The sequence below is a fragment of the Drosophila subobscura genome, chromosome J (genome assembly GCF_008121235.1).
Source record: "Drosophila subobscura isolate 14011-0131.10 chromosome J, UCBerk_Dsub_1.0, whole genome shotgun sequence".
Classification (NCBI taxonomy): Eukaryota; Metazoa; Arthropoda; class Insecta; order Diptera; family Drosophilidae; genus Drosophila; species Drosophila subobscura.
Window position 1 is genome coordinate 14,184,624 of NC_048532.1, and position 19,142 is coordinate 14,203,765.

General features: G+C 47.7%; 1 protein-coding gene across 5 annotated transcripts; it reads right to left on the reverse strand.

Annotated features, from left to right (window-relative positions):
- Positions 1-211: 211 nt before the first annotated feature.
- Positions 212-19,036, reverse strand: LOC117893889 (protein FAM135A). 5 transcript variants are annotated; one of them, XM_034800663.1, is made up of 9 exons: positions 18,904-19,036; positions 10,762-10,982; positions 9,514-9,791; positions 6,282-6,555; positions 4,749-4,778; positions 1,389-4,565; positions 1,117-1,328; positions 814-1,054; positions 212-758 (listed from the first exon to the last, which is right to left on the reverse strand). In XM_034800663.1, exons 2-9 carry the CDS (start codon positions 10,836-10,838, stop codon positions 566-568), a joined length of 4,482 nt encoding a protein of 1,493 aa, XP_034656554.1. In that variant the 5' UTR covers positions 10,839-10,982; positions 18,904-19,036; the 3' UTR covers positions 212-565. The 5 variants fall into 5 exon arrangements, with proteins under 5 accessions (XP_034656554.1, XP_034656552.1, XP_034656553.1 ...); XM_034800661.1 differs by having other exon boundaries at positions 18,721-19,036; XM_034800662.1 differs by lacking the exon at positions 18,904-19,036 and adding an exon at positions 13,911-14,015.
- Positions 19,037-19,142: the final 106 nt, after the last annotated feature.

Below are 19,142 nucleotides of genomic sequence, written 5' to 3' on the forward strand. Positions count from 1 at the left end.
CTTGCCGTGTGCTCCAAACTACGAGTACAATTCGATAGTTGCGTTTACGTATACTTTAACATGAACCTCAATCATCAATCCATTTCAATATCCATTATGCAATTCAACCATGTGTGTTTCGAAAAAAGTCTCGTGTATAGTTTTGAACCTTGAATTTAAGTAAAAACACTACCCTATCTTCTCTCTTTGGCTTCTCTTCTTTGCTCTTTTCTTCTACACTTACAGCTACAAAAATGTATTTACTAACACTTACACACACACACGTTTGAAACAGTTATGCTGCTCTTTTTGGTTTACAGTTAACTTTGTGTTTTTCTTTTGATTAAACATTCTTTGGTTTTTGATTTAGTTTATCTTTTGCTTGCTTCACACTACAAAAGATTTTGCATTGGTAAAAAATTCAAGTCTAACGATTTGCATCAATAAATTCCTTGGAATCAGTTGGCTGGTTCTGTGTATGCAACTGAATAGATTCCTTTTTTGATTTTACATATTAAATAACTTTAAAATATGAGTAGATAGTTTTTGGTTCCGCCCAATGCACAGGGCTTGCTCAGCGATTAGGTTAACTGAAGTACTTGAGACCCGCAATTAGCATGAACTTTTCAATGAATAGCTCCGAGTCGAGGACTGCTATGTGTGCGGCTCTGCCTATCAGCGTGTTGGCGGTGTGTGGCAGCGCATGGTGTACATCAAAGCGGGCCAGCGTCAGTTCGGGTCTGGCCAAGATCGGTGCTATAACGTTGTGCACCATTTCCCTGCAAGAAAGAGTGTTAAATTGTGTTTAATTTGACATTAATTTGAGCTGCGCACCTGTAGATAGTGCCCAGAGTGGAGCTGTCCCTCATGGCTGCCTTGCACAGCTCCAAGCGCGCCGAGTGCGCCGGCACATAGCGATCCTGACTGGAGCCGCACAGCAGAATGTTCTTGAAGTGATGCAACGTGCTCCGCTGACTCAAGCGGTAGAGGAAACTGTTGCGCATATCCGTGGTATCGCGCATGCACAGCTGCAGCAAAGATCCTGACTTTTTCCACTTTTGCATGAACCACATGCCTGCGGGAAAAGCAACAAGAAAGTGAAGGAGGAATCAGAGAAAGAAGAGAGCAACCACTCACCCATGTTGACCAATCCGCTAGTGTTGTAAAGCGTGCCCAGATGCGGCCCGGAGAGCGAGAGGAACGTGTGCAATCGTGGCAGCAGCGGACGCATCTGTGGCCGGGCCAGCGCACTGCGCACAATGATGGTGCCCAAGGAGTGGGCCACAAACGAGATGCGTGCGGGATTCAAGGCGCAGCTATCGATATGGTAGAGTATCTCGGTTACCAGCCTGGAAAAACAAACAATAGATGAGTTGACTGCACTTTCTGGATCGTTCTCGCACACTCACCGATCAGTCATGGTGTCAAAGTCCGAGAAAGTGTCACCCTGATTCCGCTCGGACATGAGAAACTCGAGATTTACGCCTGGCAAACCCAACTCCAGATATGTGCGCACCAGCCGCAAGTCAGCGGAATTGCCATCCAGTCCATGAACGCAGATGACCAGATGCATGCCGTTCGGGGAGAAAGCGCGATACTCATCGCTGATGTAGAAGTACGGCAGCTCTGAGGCCAGCTGCACGTAGTCCGAGTAGATGGTGCCCTGGTACTTGATCTGCTTGCGGAATTCCTCCCGATACTTCTCAAACTCCAGCAGGGAAATGCTTGGCGGTGCCTCCTGCACGGCCGCTGACGTCTGACCCTTGCGCTTGTGCTTTGTGCTGGTGTTGGTGCCCACCGTGGAGGTTTTGCTGCGCACGTGGGTGTGGGCATTCTCCTTGTTCTCATCCTGTTCGATGGCATCCAAGCCGTTCTCCTGGCCATGATGCGTCTGGCACTGATGATTGGGTGGATTGGGAAGATTCTGCGGACGCTTCAGCTCTGCCAGGCTGTGGGACTTGAGCACGGGCTTGTTGCTGAAGATGGCCGGCGTGGAGATGGGACGCAGTGACTCGTAGATGTGGTACACGGGATTATCGATGGCACCGACGGGTTGGCGCTCCTTCAGCGGTGGCGCTGCTGCCGGCAGTTTGGTTCTGGGCGCAGGAAGCGGCGTGGCAGCTGGAGGAGGAATCGAAATCGGAATCGGAATGGGCACATGAGCTGTGGTTGGCGCTGGCTCTGGCGGCGGATCACGAAACTCATCGGGCGGCGGTGGAGCCAGCGTGAGGGCCAGCGCTCCTATCACCTCCTGTTCCTGCTCTTGATCCTGGAACTGCTGCGGCGGCGGCAGGCACACAGCATCCAGCGGCTGCATATCCTTCAGGCTGGTGATGTCAAAGTCCGACTTGGATTTCTCGTACTTGTTCGCATGCCTGTGGCGATTGCGTCGCGGCGGTGGCTCCATTTCCTCCATCTCCGTGGACTCGCCATTGGGCAAATGCCGCAATCGATCCAACTGGAAGCGAGAACGCTCCCTCTTGATGGTCACCGTCACCGAGGAGGTCTTCTTGTGCATCTCCTGCTGCTGCTGCTGCTGCCTGGCAGGCGTTCGACTCTGACTGGAGGAACCCGCTGGAACCCTCTTGCGTGTCTTGTGTGGATGCTGCTGCTGTTGCTGCTGCTCCAGTACCTTCTGCAGTCGCAGACGCAGCTGCTCCCCATTCAGACGCGTCTCCATGGCCATGCCCATGCCGAGATTCAGCTGCGTGTGCCGCTGTCGCGTGGTCAGGCCTGTGCTGGTGATGGTGTCCGGACTGGAGGCCGCCAGCGAGCTTCTCCTGCTGCTCACCCAGCCGCTCTCCTCACTCAGCGACGAAGTGGAGTTGCTGCGCTGCCGCCGTCGCAACGAATCCGAATCGAACTCGGGCGGAGGCGCCAGATTGGGCAGAGATTCGCTGAATCCACTCGTATTCGGATCGCTGCTGGTGGTGTTGTTGTTGCTGGTGCCATTGCCATTGCCATTTCCATTCGTTGTTATTGTTGTTGCTGTGGTGGTGGCATCCAGCCGGAAGGGCACACTGCTAGAGGAGAGCATCTGGAGCTTCTGCATGATGTCACTCTCGGAGCTGCTGGACTCCTTGCGCAGCTGTCCCTGGCGCAGCATCTCCTTGATGTCCGACACTCTTACCCGAGCAATCTCCACGGCACGCGGTATCTGCGAGGAGCTGCTTCTGGGCATCGTTGTGTGCTGTGCGGGCGGCACTGGCGGATAGGAGTTGCGCGGCGGCACCATCGACTTGGGCAGCGAGTTGTAGGCGCCAGGCTGCTGCTGCTGTCCCTGGTGCTGCTTGGGCGGATTCAGCAGCTTTATCTCGTGCAGATAATCAATCTTCCCGTAACGCTGTCGAAATTCACAAATATTCCTCATGAGATCATCCGCCTGGAGGCGTGGCAGCGTGCTGTGGCTGGCTGGGGGATGCGCTGGGGCAGCCTCACAGCCATCCAATTGATCGAGGGACTTGCTGTGCCTGGCCTGTGCCACACTCGCTGCATCCAGATCGAGATCCTCCAGCAGCCCAGTGACCGAATGCCTGGACAGATTGTGGCGCATGGCAGCGGTAGGTGGCGGCGCCACTGCCGCTGGCTCCTTCGAGGGTGCAATCGTGAGGCTGGCCTGCAGCACCTCTCCGCCCAGGGCGAAGCGTGGCGTGACCACGCACTTGGCATGCGGATGCGCCGGCCCCGAGCCATTCATCTGCGGATAATCGTAGTCAAAGTGGCACGCGAGGCAGTCCTTGATGCCATTCAGACTGCTGCTGGAGTGCGTCTTGTCCGCCTTCTTCTTCTGCGGTCCCATGGAGGTCTCCTCCAGCTGTGGATCACTGCCGGAACGGCGACGGGAGTAGCTGCTGCCCGGCGTCACATAACGATCCTCGAAGATCAGCGGCAGCGAGGCGGCATCCCCATCGATGGGTGTACAGTGCACAGGCAGCGGCGGCAGTGACTGCAGATAGCGACTCCTGCGAGCCAACTCCGCAATGGCCACGTACCCCTGACAGTGTCCTGGCGAGGGACTGCCATTGGCCTGCTCCTGGCAGCCAGCGGCGGCCGCATGTCTCGGCTGTTCCAGCACAAAGAAACCCTCGGCAAAGCGACGCACGCGCAGGATGTGATGCTTGCGCGCCAGCAGCGTGTGCACAGCCGTGGAGGAGCGAGAGGCCAGCAGCACGCGACGCCACCAGAAGATGCTCTCCGCACAGAGCTGCGCAATGTCGGAGTTGGCTCTGATGGCAAAGTCCTCCTCCGCCTCCAGCTGCTTGGCTTGGTCCAGCAGCAGCTGCAGCCGCTCCCCCGTATCGTTCTCCCTCAGTGGCGGCGATCCAATCTGCGAGTTGATGCTCGGCGGCAGCACGGTGCTGAATTCGTTGAGAGTCGCCTTCAGCTGCTCCACGGCGCCCAGCAGCAGGCAGCAGATCTCCTTGTGTATGGCACGGGATTGGAGAAGTCTGCCTGCGGGACCGCCGCTGCACTTGGTGGTGCCACCGATCTGTGGGCCAAAGAACACGGCCTCCAGTGGTCCCGGCGAGGTGTTGCCTCTGCAGCTAAGTTTTCCCGCACTCCAGGGCTTCGAGCTGCGTGGCGCGCTGCAAGAGGAGAAGGGAAAGGGATTGAGAGATTGAGTTTAGGGGATTGAGAGTTTATCTACCACACAGAAAGATACAGATACAGATACACAGATACGAATAACGGACAGACGACACACCGAACTACGTGGAACCGAGAAGTGGGGGGCAATGTGGATTGGAATTTGGATTTTGGATTCTTACCAGAACTTCATATATGAGAACATGCTTTTCCTGTCGAACGCGTCAGTTATTTATTGTCCATTTATATTATATGATATGTGGATACATTATATAAACATTTATTTGGTGGGTTTAAATCGTTTACGATATCGTTGGAGCGCAAAAAGTGAGATAAATGAATTGGAGATTATAGAAAATAATTAAAACTGGTGGATACACCCGGAAAACGAGGAGTTTTATGCGACATAAACCAAAGTAAAGTGTGGAAGTGCTTGGATGGGATGGAAACCAATAAAAGCTATGGCAAAGAAAAGACTTTATGGATCCCAAAACTAAACAACTAAGAAAGAATTTAACTCCCATTATGCGTAAAGCGAAACTTTCACTCGGAACACTGATAAAAAAAGCTTAAAAATGAAATGTCTTAAACAGCCTAAGCCCTTGCCGCTTTAAAGTGTCTGCTCCCACAGCTTCAACTCGTGCTGTGTCCTGTGGAGATAATCCGGCAATTTACAGCAACGCGCACATTGCTGCTGCTGAGAGCTGCGGGGATTTGGAGGCGGTGTAATCAGCATGAACATCCCACATCAACATCCACAGGCAAGGCCAAGGTCAACAAGGAATTCCGAAGCCCAATGAGATGATATTTTATTCATACGAGGGAGCATAGAGCATCGCATCCACGCTGATTTGAAATTCTGTTTCATATTGCGATGCCGCTCGAGGACTACAAATTGCCACTAGAAATCTAGCTGGAAATTTTCGTGGATTTGCCAACAACTTTAGAGCAATACAAAACAGATTAAAGTCTAAAAAGTAAACTTTCTGTCAGGCAAATCCCGAGCAGCTCCTTCTTCACAAACTTTCGTTGAATCAAACGGCGTAAAAATTGACTTTGTCCAAGGATAAAGTTGAAGCTCTGCCCAGATCCCCCTGCTGCTGTTCTTCGCAGACAAGTTTTTGGTTCTTTCATTTAATCTTTTTTTGCATTGCAGCATTTCCCTCGTGCTGCCGTGTTGCAGCAGCCGCAGACAAAGGACAATTGCAGTGCGAGAGTCATTAAAATGTATGCCTCAACGTAAGGGTGCACCAGGGGGTGCTGAGGTTGGAGGAATTCTTAGATTTTCCAGAAGCTGACTACCGGGTATCTTGATGTCGCGACACGTTGTGCCTCGATTCCAACTGGTTTTTTCTCTTCATTTCTCTTGTTGTATGCACAGTGGGTGCGGGGGGCGTGTTGGGTGCGTGGTGGGAAAGTCTGTGTGCAATTTTAATGAGTTGGAAATGATTTGTGCGGGTAACTGGCCTCCAGTTACCGCCGCTGCACCACCCATTACCCGCCCAATGCTGATGTTGCACAGTGACAGTGGGGAGCCACGCCACGCCTGCTGCCTGGCAACCACAACACGCGCCCCCCTTGCCAGGGGGCTCAATTTACTGGAAAAAATATGACTATATTCCACGTTGACATTAGAGATCAAGTTGTCATCTCGTGCAGCAGCCGCAGCAGCAACGCTTCTCCCCAGCAGCATCCATAGCCACACCATTACTCACTTGATATAGGGCTGGTGGAGGGCAACGAGACTGGCATGAATGCCCACACTGATGGCCGCCAAATGGAAATAGTCGAAGAGCACCGGCAGATGATAATGAAGGCCGCGTCCGGGATGAAAGTTCAGCTGCAGTGTCCTTGTGGAGGCCAACGTGAGGCAGGAGCCAGAGCCAGAGTTGATGAAGCCGCTGGTGCCATTCTGTTCAGCAAACCAAAGTTCCAACTGCAGCGAGAACTCGGCCCGTTCAATGGATTCCTTCAGGTGGCGGCTGTCAACTGCAAAAGAAGAGGAGTGAAAGGATGAATGAACAATATAGAGGAAAATATGTAGAAGGATCTGTCTTGAGGTTGAGTGAACTGCAAATCCATAGGGATAAATATGAAAAGGTAGAAAATCCTGCATGCAAACAAGTTTTGCCACCTCCGGTCGAGTGGGTCGGGGGTCGGCGCTGTCGATTTCAGTTCAGCTCAGTCTTACCTTTATTTGTTCTCGTATTGATTTTCATTTAGGCTTTTCCATGTGGGGGCTGGGGTGTTGTGTGTTTGGTGGCAATGGGAATGGTTTAATATCTTTGTAGTTGTGCAGGTCCCCAAAGACAAATCAAAAATTCATAGAAAAATAAATGAAATACGAGAAACTAGTTGGCTCAATCGGAGTTTGTTTTACTTTTTGTGTGGGTAAATACTACTTTTATACTTGTGCAAACCAATTGCATTGTTTAATCGAGTTCGGTATCAATATTCTGGTGTAGCTTTAGTAGTTATTCATTAGTTTATGCCAATTCAGAAGAGATTTGCATATAAAACCTCAAAATGTGTTCTTCAAGAGGTTAAAACTTGGAGGAGTGCGCGTGTGTTCCCACTAAATTCCTTTCCTTTTCTTTTGATTTGGGTTGCCAAAGTTTTCCCATCTTGGTTGAAGTGTAATCTAATCAGCTACTTCTGTCAATAACTTCGATTATTGCACCTGCCACCACTCCATAACAATAACCATAAGAGTTTTCCCGAAGCCACCACATTCCTCTGCCTCGGCGAGAAATGTTAATCAAATTCAATTTGCTTCAGATGTCGATGCTCCTTTATGGGGCAGCGATACTTGGGCGGCGTCTCTGCCAAGCACTGCCTAATCCTCGCTCTGCTCCGCCATTCTTGTGTCTTCCTCAAGCGTGTGTGGCCATAAAATTCATTTGTTTTCATAAAATAAGGATTTATCCATGGGGGCACGGGCACACAAGAGGCAATAAACGGGGAAGGAGTCGCTCTTCTCCATCTCACTCTGTCCCGTTGGGATTTACTTGCTCTACCGCATCACTCATCCTCCATGTGGTGGTGGTCCTTCGGTCGGTGCTCTCCATCGTATCGTCCTGGTGACAATTGCTTTTGGCTCGAATAATTTAAATGCCGAGGATTTTCAAGAGTCTCTCCTCTTCCCGACACAGTTTATTTTATTGTCTGCGGTGCAGTCGTCACCGTCACCCAAAAACACACACACTCTGGTCGTTCCGCTCTGGCCCACACCATGTATCTTCCCATCCGCCGCAGGATGCCAGCGAGTGAGAGAGATAAATTGCACAGTTAGTGCCAATGCAAGGTAAATTACTGGCAAGATGGGGTGTGCCGCTAAGGAGTAACAAAATGCAATCTCACGATGTATGCTGATGCTCGAGATGCAAGCAGATCTCAAGAGAAAGAGCACCCAAAGATCATGAGAGCCATACCTTCAATTGAATATACCCTGGTTGGGGCGAAGAGAGTGAGAACAGAGCATCAAAAACACACACATACACTCACCCGCATGGGCACGAACACATCAAAAACAGTGAAAAGTTACTTGTGTTGTTTCACTTTGTTGTTGTTTCTGGTTTCTGGCTTTGGTTTTTGTTCTACTCGTATTCCTGCGGCTTTTTTCTAGATTCCGTCCACACATTCACATGCCTTCTAGGGGAAACTTGTCCAAATGAATTAATCACTTTAGTCAGCAGCCAAGTGGATGATGTGTCTATTGTTGTTGCTGACAGGCGGCGCGGCGCGACTCAGAGGATGTAGAAGAAAAGGCGCACAGAAGAAGACCAAACAATAAGGAAGCAACTTGAGAGGAGAGAAGGGATAGCAGACTGTCAAGAGCTCATCATTCTAACACTCTTACGAGCCGCTAGAGCGTGGGAGGAACAAAGACAGAGAGAGGTAGAGAAAGAGCGTGATGCCAACACCTTGAAAACGTTTTTCGTTTTTATTTCATTACACAATTCATATAAAAATATCTCTTTTTATATATTTTTCATTTGTTGCTTGTGTTTGCGTGTATTTTTATAAGCTCTCCGCACCGCCATTCCCACTCCCCCTGCTCCAGGGCTTGTTACTTGGGAAAATTTACTTTCAATTTGCGTTTTTTCCTTTTCCTTTTTTATGCCTGGTTAAGTTTTATGCGATTTTCATAGTGTTTTATGGACTTGGTACCCTGTAGAGCGTAAGCGCTTTGGCAATGAAGTGTTTTTATGCCGATTTTGTATGAAATGAAAGTCTCCTCCGACAGCAACAGGGCAGCGCCTATTCGATCTCTCCCACACAACGAGCGATACCGAATTGTTTACTTTTTATTTTACTTTGTGCTTGGCCTTTTGCTTGTGTGTTTCCGCCTTATAGACGATGATAAGAATGCCCGCCTCTTCGGAAAGTGGGTCATGTGTTGGCCAAGACTTTGCTTTTCCCAGCAAAAAAGTTGAAAAGAGAGAGAGAGAGAAAGCAGGAGCGGGAGACTACTTAAAGGAGATGCCAACTTTGCCGTAATTTCATTGCACTAAAAAATCCCTTTTAGTTGCAGATTGCAATAAATGCAATTACGTGGAAATTCAAAGCAAAGTTTGGATCTTTGGAGCCCATGCATCTTCGGCATCTGTCGCGTGTGGTCATCATCAACTCCATCCGCACTGAGGCATGGCATTCCATTCCCAGGGCTCAAAACTTTCGGCACCAAACCGAGAAACTTGGTCCGCACTCTGACAATTTGATTTATATTTCCAATTGGACAATAAACTCATTTCAGGTTGCAAAAGTTTGGCCGTCCGCCCCCCCGCCCGCTAACTGAGTGTGTGATCTGGTGTTTGGTTACCCGTTGGCTCCCGGGCCACCAATGCGGCAGTGGAATGGATAGCAGGGCAAATTCTTGGCACTCGCCAAAGTGCAAATTTCATTTGTTGGCCCCGTGCCGTCGTGCCGGCCCGGTCGGCCACTCACCCAGTAAATGGCTGCGAAAGTGGATGACATCGCGCAGTGGCACCTCCTCGTTGCGGTACAGTATCTGAAAGATACGCGAGGCGCCGCTTCCATTGATTACGCTGGCACCAGGCGCATCCTCCGGCGACAGCTGCTCTGCACGGTCGCTATCGCTGCTGCCATGGTCCGTGGAATTACCGTTCTGCTGCTTGCCGGCGCCACTCGCTTCCGGGATGCTTGTCTCCACCTGAACCGGGAGCCGGGGTGAAACACGTAGGCCGCAACGCACTTGGTAGAGGCTGAAATGGAGAAAAAATATAATTAATTCTGGATTTCAACTCAATGATAGTGCCCACGGCATTCGTAGTGGCATTTTTTTGTGGAAAAAACACTTAAAGATCACAAATCCTCAATTCTCTATCGACGGCTGACACCTCCGTTCAACGTCATTCGCAGTGACAACAGAAGAACAAAGCAAAATCAAACAAAATCACATAAAAACATTCTGCCCAAACAATTGTATTTGCACCGCACCACTCTCCTGGCTCTACTCTCTCTCGTGTGTATTTTTGCGCACATTTCATGTGAGCGTCGGATTTTTTATGTATTTTTAACACACGAGCTGCTGTCCCGGCCATAGCCCTCCTGTCCGCCACTCGACGCACTGCATCCGTCCATCTTCAAGGGCCCGTCGGCAGCAGCAGAATTGAAATCCCATAAACACTTGGCTGACAATTTACTCACTGCTAGGTCACTATTCCCCCTCTTTCACTATTTGCCGTTCCATTCTGTATGTTGTTTCACTGTTTATTTGCATTCCGTTTTGTTTACCCAGCACTTCAAAGTGTGTGTGTGTGTGTATGTGTGAGACTCTGGAGAGAAATTAACAACTCTATTTGCCTTTTTTTTCTGTAGAAAGATCAATAAATTGCATGTCTGGCAAAGGTGCAACGGAGGTCGAGACTGTGTTGACTTTAATTTATGATATTTATGTTTCCAATTGCAATTGCCGCCTACACAAACACACATCGATAGCTGCGTGAGGAAACGATCGATACTTAAAGTCGACCATCGATCAGTTCGTGCCTGAGTTTCGATAGGGCAATCGTGGAATATCGTAAACTCCGCGTTGTTTACTCCGGCCGGCAGTGTTTATTTTTTTTGCGAAATAGTTATTTGAAATGTTTAAATTAAGTGATTAAAGTGTTCAATGTTCGTGCTGTGATGTTCGCGTGTGTTTCTCCGCGTGTGATTGTGTGTTGAACTTACCCGCGCTGAAATAAATCCACATTGAAGAACTTGTGCAATTCTACAGAAAATTCAATGGTGGCTTGCAGGTCGCCCATTGTGTTCCTTGACCGTGCGGCAGCGTCCTATCCTCCTCCTGCACTCGGCGCTTCAAGTTGTCATTAAGTTCATTGGCTTTTCACGTGCCCGTGCCCTGGGGCTGATTTGGTGTGTGAGTGGGACGCCGCTGTTGCTGCTGGATCCTAAATAAACGGGTGAGCAAAGAAAAGAGAAGAATAAGTGCCGTTCTTTTTTTGGCGGTGACTGCAGTTTGCAGTTTTGGTGTGCGCTTATTGCCGTCTCCCTTTTGCTGCTAATCCCGTTGGCTTTGCCAAGTTCGATTACAGTGCTCTCAATAAATTTATTGCCCAACAACTATTGACAGCTTGAAGCAATTGATGGCCCAGTAATTGTGCGGAGAAACTGTGCCAAGTCGAGGATTTTTACCGCGGGCTGAATTTATTGCTGACTGCCACTGTGGGTGGCTCTGTGTGGGTGGCTGGCTCGTATACTTGTGTGAGCGAGTGTTTGTCTATGTGTATGTGTGTGAATTCTGTTCTGAGGTTAGCGGGTCAGGCCGCTGCAGCAGCGAGCAAAGTGAAAACGGAATAAGGGAAGCCCGCGACGATGTCACAACGAATGAGGGCAAAAGCGAAAGGAAGCCCGCAACAACAACAATAACAAACAGTTACAGCAACTTTTAATCGCCCAAACAACAAAAGCTCCTTTCTTGATTCTCATGCGGCGGCTGCTGCCTGCTGCCTGCTTCTGTTGTCAGACAGAGGGAGACAGACAGTCAGTCGCCTGTGAAACCCACGCCTACAATAACTGTTATGTGCTGCAGTTAATGCCACCCACTCGCACCCTGCCCACTCGTGACCCCGCTTGTTGACACAATGGAAGCCAGGCAGGAAAACTGCTGTTGTTGCCGATGATGATGCTCCTTCTTCTCCTGCTCTTCTTGTTGCTTGTTCTCCTGTTGTTGTTGGCTGAAAGAGTTCGCCGTGTGGATTTTTAAGGATAGAATGAAAGCGGAAAGGGAACAACCAGTATCTCTCTCTCTCTCTCTCTCTCTCTCTCTCTCTTGCTTGTTAGCTGTCTGTCTGTTTGTCTTCTTATGTCTGCTGTATGCCTCATTGTCAATGTGGGTTAACCTAAGTGAGCCAAGCAGCGGGTGGGTGCGGTCTTTGCATGCACTGCGTGACGAAACTATAAGAATTGAAAAAGATAATCAGATATTGAGCTTGCTTATTCGGTACGGTATTGGATATCGATTGCCTTCATTGTTATTCTCGATACAAATTCGGATTTGTTTAGTTGATAGTTTATAATAAACAGATTTTAAAGGAGCTCTGTTCAGATTATGGGCATGAAGAACTTATTTACTGTATATTTAATCAACAACAACTTCGAAAAACAACTCTTTCCGATGTACACATGCACATAATTTATCCTCCGTCAGAGAATACACTTCAAAGCTGTGTTCTCTCCAGTTGAAATCCTAATTAATACATACTCCTATCTTTCTTTGAAGTTGGAAACATCTCTATCGTAAATTCCCCCTTCGACTTATAGTGCACTACCGCACTGTCCCTCTGTATGTGGCTGTGGGTGCAGCCCCTGACAAAGTGAAAGTGATGATACCATTTGTTAGCAAAGTCCTTAAACCGCTCGCATTTTGCTATTCTTGCGGATGTCCTCCCCCTTTTGTATCCCCCGATGCTTTTTATCCCCCATTTGATGTATGGAGCAAATGTTGTCGTCGCCACATTTTGACTTACTTTGCCATTAAGTGTGTTGTTGCCTCTTGCCACAGCCTCTATTCCCCCTCTCCGAAACTGTATAGAGAAATGTGTACATGAATTTGAAATGTGTGCCATGAAAATTGGGGGAAATTTACGGCATTGGATTTGGGCTAAATTAAAAGCAAATTTGTTCGTTAGTTTTGCAAATGAATATTTAAATTTTAGCACACATTACGCATACGCCACGCTGTCTGAGTGCATATCTCCCCCCAAAAAAAACGAGCAATAACCAGATTTAGGAGGAATGGGACTAGGAAAAAGGGGAAATCTGGGTCAACGCTAAAGTTCACGAATTGTGAAAAGTGCCAACACAATGAAACCACAAGGAAAGAGAAATGGGAAGCGGAAACTTTTATAAAGCCACAAACCTCCGAAAAAAAACAACACATTTGAACGCAGTTGAATAAAGTGCGGGAAAGCCGTCGTCGGAATGGAGGATTTTTCAGTGGATTAACACAATGGAAAAGTCAGAGCGTAATGAGGATTTTGCTGGCCAAAAACTTAGGAAACCACCAAAGAGAAAAGCCTCAGCCGCAGATGGAAAATGAAAAGCATTTAACAAGTTTTCAATTAGAAAACGAAAATAAATAATAAACGCATTCAATAGCAGGAAAAGTTGTGAGGGGGAACCGCGTTAGCCATAAAAATAAAGCAACAAAAGCCACTTGAGTCCTCAGTTATCGAAACAAAACAAAACCAAACAAACACTTGGCACAAAGGCGCTCACATTTCCGATGCTTAGAATCTCCCCTCTCCCTTCTGTTGCATAGTAGACGAGGGTTTATTTTGTGTATATTTTGGCCAAAACAGCTGTCGATGACAACGGCCTCATAAACGAGGAGGAAAAATCAAATCGCTCGTGCTTATCATCATAATGATTATCCTTAATGTCCCTTCAAAGGAAGAGAAGAGGATTTCCGCGAAAAGGAAATGAAAGAAAGAAGGGACCAGACCCATACCCTGACCCCGTATCTTAAGTATCCCTTGGCATACATTTCGGTGTCCGCACTTCTTTCACTTTGCGTTACGTGTGCCCTAAATTATCATCGTTGCCTGGCTGTAGTCCAAGTAGAAGGACAAGCGAGGACGCGCCAGGACGTTGGCCACCAACGCACGGGGCCCCGTCAATGGCAGACAAACGAGGGATGGGTCTGTAATGGAGATAAGTTGGTGACCCCAACACGATTCGTGTTTTCTTTTCTTTATATTTTGTGTGTGTGTTGTTTGTTAGGCTTCGCTGCCTGTGCCGCACGCCCCCAAAAAATGTTGCTTCTCTTTCTTGTTTTGTTTTGTTTGAGAAATAAACATGGAGTATACCATACATACCTTTATTTCTGTGTAAATGTGTTAACGTCTAAGGTCTCTTCTCGGGCGTGGGCTTTTGCGGGCTTTCACATTTCAATTTCAATGCCATGGGCCTCATTTTCTCTCTTATTTTCAATTAATTTTCAACCAAAAGCTTAATTAAAAACGCCTTGGAAATGCTGCAATTATGTCGCAGATCAAAGGGATTTATTTCATTACTAAAGAGTTCTCCTCTTGAAGCATCTCAACTGTCTTGCACTTTAACCTTTGCACAATTCGTATTGCCTACTTGTGGGCGTCGTTTGGGGCAAGTTTTAAACATTTTGTGGAGAGAATGGAATGGAATTTTTTTTCTTGGATGTAATCTGAAACGTGGCAAAGTCAAAGTTGATTGTTATCTCGGTTGCCGCCACAAGAAAGAAAAACACCAAAAAGCTCTTTCAATTTTCTTGTCCTGTAACTTTTTTTTGGGTAACAGGAAACACCAGGAGGGAGGATCTCCTGCCTCCGTTTTTCGTGCCGTTCCGCTTAGGCGGAAATCCCGGAAATAGGCAATTTTCATATCAGACATTTTCCAGCCCCCGATTTGTTTTTTTCGACTTCTGGCTAAAAGTACATACTGGAATATGCGAGTGAGTTTTCCCTCATTTAAATTATTCATTCATTTCGTTGAAGTTCCAAAGTTATACAAAAGCCTCTCGTACTCGTTCCTGCAACGAACGGAGCACCAATAGCATCTCATAAAAAATGCCCTCAAGTGGCGACGACGTCGCCGTCTTCGTCCGTGAGCATGAAAATTATTTACCACCACCCCAAATCTCACTCCCCAGCTGCCTTGCACTCCTCCCTGACTCTGCCCCCGCCCCAGCCTTCCTGCCTTCAATGGTGTGTTGCAACAATAAGAAAAAAATTGCCAACAGTTTCAGCTGACGGCACAGAGCAGGCGGCGAAAAGGGCTGCCAGAAGGCGGCTCGGCTGGGTATCTTGGCCAAGTGCATCGCGTGCTTAGGGGCCAGGCCTGATGCCAGGGGCGTCTGGGCGGCCACTTGCTCACGTTCACGTGTCGAGGCCCGCAAAAGGGCCAAAGTCGGCAACAACACAGCTCTGTCACACACACAACGAGAGAAGAAAAGAAACAATAAAGGGCATGCGATACACACACACACAACACTCAAGTGCAACAACAACAGGCAGCAGCGATGGAGGGGCACGCGATTGGTAGGAAGCGGAGAAAGCTTCATAAAGCAAGCAAGCGCAGGGAATTGGTCAACATTTGGACGGGCTTCAAGCATTATAGGGTATAATTACGGGAAGGGGAACTTAGGTGCCTCTGGCAGAAGAGTCTGGATGGGAGACATGATCCCCACCTTCGATTTAATGTACCTTCCCTATGAAGACACGTGCTCGCCTTTCGAGTGAGGAACTTGTGGAGAGTAATGGAAGATGGCAACAGCTTAGGAATGAGGAGAGGCGGCACGAAAGATGCAAACAGCTGAGCAAACGAGACAGCGGGAAGGAGAGGTAAATAGAGACAGAAGACGAGAGCCATAGGCAAAAGCTTATGGCATATCAAATGGAATTGAATGGAGGAAAATGCACGATGGACAAATGAAAAGAATATTTAGACGTGGCTCAAAAGAGCTTTGCGAAACGAAATGGAATTGAAAAGACGAAGGCGCAGTCTAGCAATAAGAAGATCACAGGAAAACGAATAAGACAAACAAGAGAACAGCAAACAGAACAGATTTTTAAGCGATTTCAGACAAAACTAATCAATAAATATGGCAGGGATATAATGGGGAATTCTAGCAACTTCCTAGAAACTTATTTTATTTAATGGAAGTTTCAGTACTGGAACCCTGAGCATCAGAAGTGCCGCACAGGTGGAGTCAATGATTTATGAGGACAACCTATGTGTTTCATTACATCATAATTTGCTAAACATTCCGCAACATTTCCATGCATGAAACAAGACTCGTTCGACGCCACATGCTTGCCGCCTGGCCCATGCCACACATCGCCCACCGGATGACTTAATTATATGCAACGAGCACCTGCTTCCTCTGTGGCACTCTCCACTTGGACTACAACTCCAAAAACAAAGAGCCAACAAGAGTGGGCTGTGCATTGTGGAAAGCGGGGAAAGAGCACGACAGGAGTACACCTGAAGGACCTTCTCTAGGGTTTGGACTCTCCTCCTAATGAAAATGGAAACTTGAATTGCCAGCAGACCGAAACGGAACACTGGGAGCAGGAGCAGGAGCAGGAGCTGGGGCCCAAGTGGTAAAGGGGAGAAATTGAATTGAGCCTTTTTATGCGACTAGACTGCGATGACTAGGTAGGAGACGGGGGACTGCCACGAGGTTGCACGCGGTGGCACGAAGTGGAGGCGGAACAGGATATTTCATTACATTTAAGCATGCATGGATGAATGGGAAATGGGAAATGTGTGGGAGGGAAGCAAAGGAAAGGGGCGACAGGGCGACGCCCACACGGATTCAAAAAATGGCAACATTGTGGAAATGTGCAAATATTGGCTCAAGTTACGGGCAATAAAAGAGTCAACCAGGAGTCCCCAAAGCTCTGCCAACCCACGAGTACATGTCTGCCCTCCGATCCTACATATCCGTATCCAACCTGTCTCCATCCTTTGGCAATTGATGTCCCTTTAGTGTTACGTATCTCACGGATTGTCGACAGCAATTTCAATTTCCATTTATTGACAAATAGAACCCAAAAACCGAAACCAAACTCATACTCAAACTTGAACCCAAAAACCTGAACGCAGTCATGCCGCCTTTCTGCATAATTGCAGGGCTGTTGCGGCACAAAATGTAACCCTTATTGGCCATTTCCAGGCATATATGAAATGTATAAAGGATAACAGGGGCAACTGTATGCAAAGTTTAATAGAAAAACCTGCCTCAAACGTCCCACGAGGCACATTGGAAATTGTTTTCTTTTTTTCGAGGTAAAATAATGAACCGATTGCTGAGATTTCTTGGGAGTTTAAAAAATTTAAGAACTGGGAGTCATAAATTCGAGTAGCTTTATGGGAAATAAAACCCTTTAAATTGTAGAAGTACAAGAAGAACCCCGAGAAAGACAAACGCTTAGCCCCGTGTCTGTCTGTCACTAGTGTCCTGTGTCCTGTGTCCTGTGTGTCCCTGCCTGCGCCTGTCACAGACTCTCATATTATTATCCTTGTCTGCGCTGCGGTTTTGTGCGGTTCAGTGCGGTTCAGTGTTCGGTTATGTTATGTTCCAACTGCCTGCCTGCCTGCTTTTTTTTGTGTGTTGCTTGCTGCTGCTGCTGCTTTGCGTTATGCGGCGGCAGTTAACTGTGTCGTGACATGTGGCAAGCATAAAAGAACCGTAAAATGTCATGTTTGTTGGCGGCCGAACATGACGTGAAGTGGAGGAGCGACAGAACGATGACGACTCTCACAGTTGGCTGACATGTGACTCACGCATTTGGTGGCACATTGGGGTGGGCCATGGCAGGCGGCAGAGCCTAATAGGTGGCCATGTCAACACATAGCCCAAATTACACTAGACACGCAGGCTGCGGTACCGCAATAATTTTTGGGTTCAGCTCTGGGTAAGGACAGTGATTTTTGATGAACTTGCCAGCGGAAATTGAGTTGTGCGGCAGCAGGTTTTGGGAGCAAGTAAAAGAGTTGTTTTATTGCAGCAAATCGATATTTTATTGGAGCTTTCTATTGCTCCATTTATTGAGTCAATAGTAAAAAAAAATGTAACTTTATTGAAGCTTTAAAAATTTCATTTGACGCTATTATAGTCCATCCATCAATCTGCACCTCTGAAATGTGATATATGTATATTTTTGAGTACTTTGTAGCGCAGTGTTGTGGGCGCATCTCGACTCGACCCTCTTTGGTCACTTCTTTTTGCTTTTTTGACCAACAAATTTGCCAGCCAATCTCCTCCGTTATTCGCCTTTCTGGGGCATCCTGTCCGTCGTTCCTTTTAATTAAATGCAACATAAATTTGCTCAAATTTGAGGGGGGAAAAGCAAGAATGAAAAGTGTCGAACGCACTTGTCACACAATCTGGCATAATATATTTCCCCCATTTCCCAGGCATTTGCCAGCCATTTTCATTCACATTTTCTCTTTGGTTCGTGCCATTTTTTGTTGGTGTTTTCTTTTTATTTTTATCTATTTCTTTTTTGGTTTCTTTCTGAGGTTTTTGCCCTACGATGACAGTTTTTGTGGCCATGAAAATGTGAAAGATTATTTTTAAATGTTGTGTGTGAGCTTTTCTGCTATGTTTGCTGCATGCAAATGTGTTTGCAATTTAAAAATAATTAGACCCGAAACGCATTGCTGGGACGGGGGCTTAAATCATTTTTCGGGGATATTTAAATTTATTTTCGAGGCATGGCACGCTGGCGAGTGAAAGAGGAGCCATTTGAAATTAATTAGGCTGCGACAACGACGAGAGGGCAACACTTTAAAGCCAAGAGGGCGGTCAAGTGGTGGGAGTGGCACAGTAGCTGGCACACAGGCACACATACGCAGGAGTTGAACAAGCGCATGACCCTCTTGTGTCTCCTCTCTGAAGCAGCAGCAGCAGCAGCAGCAGCAGCAGCAGCAGCCCAGCATTTTGCCCTAATTTTACTTTCTGCGATTTTATCAGGACACACAAACACACACACACTGACAGAGGAACCACCCACACACGCAAACACAAAAGCTTCGTTTCGTTCTGTGTTTTTTTGTTGTTTAAACTCCGTTACTCTCACTCTCTCGCTCTCTCCTGCTCTCTGTCTTGCTCCCCCGTCCCGCAAGATGTCATAATTTACGCACTTCTTCATTTGCCTTTTGATTATTTGCACTGCTTCCACATTCGCCTCTCTTTCTGGCACACACTCTCACACTGTCTTCTCCCTCACTCTCTCTGTGTCCGTCCGGCTAATGAAATTAAAGTGCGAGGCACCGAAAACCGCAGAAACCGAATAAACGGAATGGGAAAGGAATTACTAGTAGTACTTTTTTTTTGTCGCCGTCACTCGCTTCGGTCGTGTGCCTCGAAATGCGGTTCGAAACGGTTTACCGATTAACGCACGTCCGCACCGGGAAAATGTCTACAGCGAACTAACGGTGCCCTGCCTGCTTCGGAGATGCTTTTGTCCGGAGAAAAACCATTCGTGCCGTGCACGGCATGCGTCGTCGTCGTCAGAGGCAGCGTCAGCGTCAGCGTCGGTGTGTGTTTGGTTCCTCGTGCCAAC